General features: G+C 40.6%; 1 protein-coding gene across 1 annotated transcript; it reads left to right on the top strand.

The window, feature by feature from the left end:
* The first annotated feature begins 454 nt into the window (after positions 1 to 454).
* Positions 455 to 5,743, top strand: LOC129270153 (uncharacterized). The gene has a single exon (XM_054907555.2). It carries the CDS (start codon positions 455 to 457, stop codon positions 5,741 to 5,743), a length of 5,289 nt encoding a protein of 1,762 aa, XP_054763530.2.
* The last annotated feature ends 2,321 nt before the right edge of the window (positions 5,744 to 8,064 follow it).

The following is an 8,064-nucleotide window of genomic DNA, read 5'->3' as shown; positions in this document are numbered from 1 at the left end:
GAATAAAATGAAGGCCAGGGCCGTAATTCGTAGTTGTAAGGTGCTGGAAAAACAGATCAATTTTGAGGTAGATCTCTGAGCTAGATGTCCGAGATTAAGACAGAGATCTAATGAGGCCAGGACTAATTAACAATCAGCCTACACAACAACAGGAATAGAATAAAGTAGAAGGAGAAAATTAAAACACACTAGAGAGTTAACAGTGGATCTGAAACTCGGGCTTGAATAAACTTTGGAAAATCAATAGAGAAGTTCATGATACAAGTCAAGAAGGAATACCACAGATCATGATGCTGCAAGTAGTACAAGGTTAGCTGAGTTGCAACAATCTCAAGTACATGATCCTCAGGAATACTCAAGATTCTAAGACTTTGTCATATTAAAGTGCAGAAGTTCATATATGAAGGCTAAGACGTTGATGTAAGACCTGCACAAGTTAACTTTTATCTGCAAGATGGATGAGGTGAGACGGGGTGCTGATTTGCACAAACTTTTACAAGATCCAGTAATGTCGCAAGCAGGTCAACCTGCATCTAGTCCAGGCTTGTTCATGGAAGATGATAGCCGAACAAGCGAAGAGGAATATATAGCTTATGCCATGGATGGGAGCCAACCACCTTCAGCTCCATATCATGCTGCTCCAGGTACAAGAATGATGGACAGTGCATCAATGATGTCCTATTTTGAACAACAGAACCAGCTGATGAGGATGCTTGTTGATTGTAACATGAAGGCTGCTCTGCCTCCTCAGCGCATAAAGCCCTTCAATGGGGATCCAATTGAATACTACTCATTCATAAGTGCCTTCGAACATGCAGTAGAGGCCAAGACCAGTAACGATGTCGACAGGCTTTATTATTTAGACCAGTATACCACAGGAGATGCGAATGCCATTGTAAAAAGCTGCATGTATGGCCAAGACAAGTCCATGGCTTGCAAGAAGGCAAAGGATCTTCTTAAGAGAAAGTTTGGAAATACCCAAAGAATCATCGAAACCATGATGAAGAGAGCCTTCCAGTGGCAGGATATAAAGCCTGAAGATGGAGAGGAACTGCATCGTTTTTCGATTTTCGTAACTGAGCTACACAATCTCGCAAAGGATCTCCAAATGCTATGTGAAGTTGATCACTCACAAAGCATTAAGCAGGTTATAGGAAAACTCCCATACAAACTCAGGGAAAGATGGCGAGTTTTAGCTGATGATATCTTGGAGGAGAAGGAAAGGAATGTTACTTTTGCTGATGTCGTGAAATTTGTCACAAAACAGGCCAGAATCGCCACCAACCCTGTGTATGGTGATCTCCTGAAGTACCAGACCAAACAGACAGGGAAATCTGGAACTGTTGGTGGTAAGGCGTCAAACACACACAGAACCAGTTTGGGTGTATCAGCAACTCCTGAGGGGTCTAAGGATATAGAATCTTGTATAATTTGCAAGGAGAGGAGCCATTCACTTGCGGAGTGCCCTGCATTAGCATCCAAGCCTTATGATGAACGAATAACAGTCTGTAAGAAGCAAGGTCTTTGTTTCGGCTGTCTACGCAAGACTGGACACATGGCAAAAGACTGCAAGTGGAGGCTGAAGTGTAGTGTATGTGGTAAATCTCATCCTACAGTGCTACACAGGGAGAAGAAAGATAATCCTTCCACGAACAATAGCATCAGTAGGGATAGGCAGGTCTCGGAGGAGTCACTGGAGCCAGAGGCATCAGCTGCTGGGACTACACATGCTGGTCAGAGTCGGCAGACAATCCATGAAAACATTAACCAGGAAACTCACGTCAAGTGTAGTTTCGCTAGTTCATCTCGGATAGACACTCTACCAGGCATTATCCCAGTGATAGTGAGGTCACGTGAGACTGGAATGGAAGTCAAAACATATGCCTTTGTTGACTCTGGTAGTAATGCGGTTTTCTGCACAGAGAAGCTTGCCAGCACCCTTCATCTTCAGAAAAGGAAGATAAATCTCCATGTGTCTACCATGACTGATGAAAAGGTGGTACGCAGCCAGGTGTTCACCGGTATGGAAGTCTCAGATTTGACAGGCAAAAACATTGTCCAGCTTCCAGAGGTGTATTCACAAGAAAAGATACCAGTGAACATGGAAGACGTACCAACAAAGGAAGACATACAGAAATGGCCCTACCTTCAAGGTATTGAGTTACCAGCCATCCAAGAAGCTCATGTTGGTTTACTTATAGGAAGCAATGTACCAAAGGCAATGGAGCCAATTGAGGTGATCAACAGTGAAACCCCTAACGGACCCTTTGCTTGCAAGACCGTGCTAGGCTGGCTGATTTATGGAGCCGTTAGGGAACATGCAAATAGTGCTCGCAGAATTCAGTCCCACAGGGTGAAGGCGAAAGCAAACATTGACCTTCAATTTGAAAGGCTCTTCAATCAAGACTTCAATGAAAGGATCATTGAAGAGAAACAGGAGAAGTCGCAAGAAGATAAGGTCTTCATGAATAAGGTGGAGCATTCAATCAAATTGCAAGATGGTCACTACGAGATCGCCCTCCCTCTTAAGAGAGAAGATATCAAGTTGCCCAGCAACCGACCCCAAGCAGCTCAAAGGTTAGGCCACTTAAAGAAAAGGTTTGAACGACAACCTGAATTTCAGAAAGAATACACTGCCTTTGTGGACTCGATGGAGAAGAAAGGTTACATGGAAAAGGTACCTGAAGAGGAAAGAGATAGAGATGATGGCAGACTGTGGTACCTCCCTCACCATGGTGTCACTCATCCTCACAAGAAAAAGCTGAGAGTCGTATTTGATTGTTCGGCAGAATATGGAGGTTTCTGTGTAAATAGGGAGCTGCTACAGGGGCCGGATTTAACTAACCGACTGTTCGGCGTGTTAACCAGATTCAGACAGGACAGGGTAGCACTCATGGCAGATATAGAAGGGATGTTCTCGCAGATTCGAGTACCGAAGGACGACAGGGATCTCATGCGATTTCTGTGGTGGGACCAGGGTGATATTCAGAAACCATTATCAGAGTTAAGGATGAAAGTTCATGTGTTCGGCGCTGTGTCCTCACCATCATGTGCCAATTACGCATTGAAAAGAGCGGCAGTGGACCAAGCAGACAGATTCCCTGAAGAAATTGTAAGAACAGTACATCAGAATTTTTACGTAGATGACTGCCTGTGCTCTACATCCAGTGTAGAAGAATCCGTTCAGCTGATGTCTGACCTAATAGAAGTATGCCGAGGTGGAGGATTCCATTTGACTAAGTGGATTTGTAACCAACAAGAAGTGCTGAAATCGGTACCATCAAGGGAAAGAGCAAAGAGCATCAGAGGGATGGATCTGGATATTAAGAATAATGTGACAGAAAGAGCTCTTGGAATTGAGTGGTCCACTGATGACGACACCATAGGTGTGAAGGTCGACCTGAAGGATAGACCTTGCACAAGAAGAGGCATTTTATCCACAGTTAGCTCGGTATACGATCCTATAGGATGTGTGTCTCCAGTGATATTGCCAGCAAAGCAGTTGCTCCAAGTACTGTGCCGATCTCAGCTAGGTTGGGATGAAGAGATCCCATTAGACATGTCTAAGAAGTGGCAGAAGTGGAAGGCGGAGCTACCCATGCTCTCGCAATTTAAGATGCCTAGATGCCTTAAGCCTAGCAGGTTTGATGCAGAAGCAGTGACTTTACACCATTTTTGTGATGCTAGTGAGAAAGGGTACGGGACAGTCTCCTATCTAAGATGGCAAAGGGAAGACGAGATTCAGATGAGCTTGGTAACAAGCAAAGCAAGGGTAGCACCATTGAAGGAAGTCTCCATCCCAAGAATGGAACTCGCAGCAGCGACTCTAGCGGTCAGGATTAATCATATGATCAGGGAAGAGCTAGAATTTCCCATAGACCAAACATATTTCTGGACAGATAGTATGTCAGTCTTAGGATATGTAACCAATCAAACAGCCAGATTTAAGACATTCGTCGCTAACAGAGTGGCAGTAATAAGGGACGGATCAGAACCACATCAATGGCGTTATGTGGAGTCATCAATGAATCCCGCCGACAGCTGTTCAAGAGGAGTCGAGGTTAGCAAGTTCCTTCAATGGAAAGCCTGGAAGGATGGACCAGAATTCCTGAAGAATCCAGACAATGAATGGATGAACAAGTGTGAAGTGTTACCCGATGACATTACAGTGGAGCTGGAAGTTAAAGGAAAATGCTTAGCAACAGAAGCAAACCAAGAATGTAATAATCCAACAAGAGAACTGGTGAATTATTATTCAGATTGGATCAGACTAAAGAGATTCTTAAGATGGGTAGTACTGAAGTCTAAGAACAAGGCCAAAGATGTATCTAAAGACAACAGCTTGAAAGCCAGGATTACACTCAAGGAAATGGAGGTAGCAGAGAGTATGATCCTAAAGTTTGTGCAGAAGGACAACTTTGCTCAAGAAATCAGATGTCTAGAAAGAAAGGAATCTGCTGTTGGAGAAAACAGAAGAGGAAGTTCAGGAATCAGGAAAACAAGTCGAATATACAAACTCGACCCAGTGATCAATGAGGGCTTGTTAAGAGTTGGAGGAAGGCTGCATAGGAGCTCAATGCCAGACAGTGCTAAGCACCAGGTAATCATTCCCAAGAATGAGCACGTCTCAAATTTGATCCTGGAAAACTTACACAATATGTCAGGACATATGGGAAGGAATTACATTCTGTCAAGCCTACATCGGAAATACTGGATGCCAAGTGCTGACGCAGCCATCAGGAAAATGATTAGCAGATGTATTTCTTGCCGACGGCATAGAGCCAAGATTATGGAGCAAAAGATGGCAAATCTACCTTCTGATCGAGTCAAACCTGATGAACCTCCATTTACCTCAGTTGGAATAGACTACTTCGGTCCTTTAGAGGTAAAGAGAGGGCGATCTGTAGTTAAAACATATGGAGTGATGTTCACATGTTTAGTTTCCAGGGCGGTGCATATCGAGAAAGCTGAGAGTCTAAACACAGACTCGTGCATCGCAGCCATCAGGAAATTTATTGCCAGACGGGGAACAGTAAATCATATGAGGTCCGATAATGGAACAAATCTGATAGGAGCACAAAGAGAGCTTAAACGGGAAATTGATAACTGGAATCAAGTACAGATCAGCGACACACTGTTGCAACGTAACATTCAGTGGACCTTTAACCCTCCAGGTGGTTCTCATCACGGTGGCGTTTGGGAGCGCCAAATTCGTACTGTCAGACAGTTGCTATTCAATCTGGTTAGGCAGCAAAGACTTGATGACGAAGGTTTACACACTTTCCTGTGTGAAGCTGAAGGTATCATTAATGGAAGGCCTTTGACAAAGGCCTCAAATGACCCGAATGACTTGGAAGCATTAACGCCTAACCATTTGATCCTGATGAAGTCTCAACCTGTACTACCTCCGACGCTAACAAGAGAGACTGATACTTATGCTAGAAGGAGATGGAAGCAGGTGCAGTACTTGTCAGATATATTCTGGCGAAGGTGGATGAGAGAATATCTACCTCAACTACAGCAGAGGCAGAAGTGGGTGGAGCCTCAACGTAGCCTTCAAGTAGGTGACTTGGTGCTTGTTGTAGATCAGACGTTACCACGAAACTCTTGGTTATTGGGACGAGTTACTCAAGTGTATGCGGATGATGAGGGCTTAGTTCGCAAAGCCGAGGTGAAAACAAAGTTGGGTGTCTACTTAAGGCCAATTAGCAAGCTGTGTTTCATCTTAGAAGGAGACATATAAATGGATAGTTATTGGAGCGTTGAGAATTTAACAGATACAGGATTAGTTTATATGAATATGATGTGGTGTGAGCCTAGCGCCGCCACAATTTGTTTCATCATTTCAATAAGCGACACTTGGACATGTGAATGCCTTTAATGACAACCAGCAAGAAATATTTTGATGTTTTTCTTGAAGTGATCCATTTCTGCTTAAAGTGGTGCGAGCCTAGCGCCACCACAAAATTTGTCAGCATTTCAGTTACTTCAGTGAAATATTTGGATACACCTTTGTGATGAAGCTCAATGTGAAATATTTGGATACACCTTTGCGATGAAGCTCAATGTGAAATATTTGGATACCTTGTTGGATCGATTTATTTTTTATGCATAATGTGATGCGAGCCTAGCGCCGTCACAAATATATGATATTTGAAATTTGATCAGCTGAGCATACGACAGTTGGATCATTAATCAGAAGTTCACAACCACGATTATCATTTACTTCATGTTATCCATTTCAAGATTTTGTTGTACTTTTGTGAGAAATAATTACGCTCTTGAGAAAGGATGCCGAGTGTCAAACATATGTTTCATTTTTCGCCTACCAAACGATCAGCAGACCTTCGCTGCATTTTGAAGCATCATACATGTACCAGACTTTATGAACGCTTACTGAATATTCAGCAACAGAAAGCAGGACAATGGGAACATTCAATATGTTTATGATGAGAAAAGACTAGAGCTGAATTCATTCTAAAGAACTCTGACGTTAAAACTGAAAGAACTCAGTGAAGAACGGATATCCAGGATAATGAACATTTTGCTATTGTTTTATGTTGTGATCATGTGTTTATTTGATGCACTTATACGTGTAACTCAAAATCTTGCTTTAATAAGATTTTATAAAACCTAAGTTGCAAATATGAAATTGTTTTTTGCCATGGTTTTAAGCTTAGGTTTTCCATTGAAAATCTGCCTCTGAGACATACATGCTTTTAGAGGCCTAGTACAAATATTTACATGTATTTGGAAAATGGTTCTAATGTCCGTCCATAGATGGAAAGTGGAAAATTAAAAGGAAATCATACCTTACGGATTTATGTTATAAGAGTTACATGTATAAGGGTGCTTTCAAAATAATGATTTATGTTTGTAAAAGTGTGATTCTTCTCAGTTATATATTGGAAGAGAAGGCAGGTATTTCTTTGATAGTTTAACATTACAAAATGAATATTTTTGCTTTAATTTTAAATGCAGTATATCACATTTTTGTTTTGCACATATTTTCAGAGCGAGAATACATCAGTATTAACCCTAAAACCCCCCGGGAGAATTAGGGTTAAAGCTGTTATAAGGATGCAATTTGACTTTGAAATACTTACTATATAGGTATATTGATTTGACAAAGTCTACGGGGCCTTTATAACTACCAAAAGGCTACATTTGTGTGGGGTTTTTTTTTTGCTGGTAATACTCTCTTTATTATGAAGTGCAAATCTTGCAGGGTAAAATATTTTATGATATTTAATAGTCCCAAGGTGTTCAAACTTTAAAGTTTTAAATGTTTCCTCTTTACATTGAGGTGGTTCATAAAGAATATACAATAGTTTATGAAATAGTGAAATTTGTTTTGATATGTAAAGCGTATTTACTCATGAAGTTTGAGACGATTTCAATTACCATAGTTTTTTCACAATGCAAAAGATTGATACAATAGCCAATTTAAGTCAGTTGTATCTATCTACAAGCCATTTTACCTATTCCATATGGTATTTATATTGGATAAATGTTTTAGTATGGCGACTTCATAGAAAACAAATAAGGCAAAATGCGAGTACGTAATATCAATAATGTCTCATGATGTTTTAGATTATTCATATCATATCTTGATCTAAATTTGTTGTCAATTTTCTTTATTATAAATGACTAAACTTTTGATGATTGAAATGTATGGTAACTAATGTTTTTGTTTTGTTGAGCCTTATATACATGTACATGTCTGTCAGGTATGCCAAATAAAAGCATGAATTGGCTTTGGTTAAAAAAATAATAATAAAAGGGAAATAAAATGCAGCGCATTAATGTTAGACTTTGCCCTTTAATTGGTATGATATACAAGACATGTATACCAAGGAAACACAACATTTTCTTCTTTTATTTGAGTAAAAACAGTTTTCTTATAACCTTCACAATATTTCAGGGATGTGAGAATGCTGAACATTTTCTTATTCAAAATTCTTAAATTTAACACAATTTCATTTCAGAACCTCGTTTTGCAAATTGCATGCTTAGAAATGAATGTTTGTGTTTGTCTTGAAGAAATATTTTCACACTGGTTCT

The sequence above is a fragment of the Lytechinus pictus genome, chromosome 13 (genome assembly GCF_037042905.1).
Source record: "Lytechinus pictus isolate F3 Inbred chromosome 13, Lp3.0, whole genome shotgun sequence".
Lineage (NCBI taxonomy): Eukaryota > Metazoa > Echinodermata > Echinoidea > Temnopleuroida > Toxopneustidae > Lytechinus > Lytechinus pictus.
The sequence above is the reverse complement of the archived record's forward strand: the minus strand, read 5'-3'. Positions and strand labels throughout refer to the sequence as shown.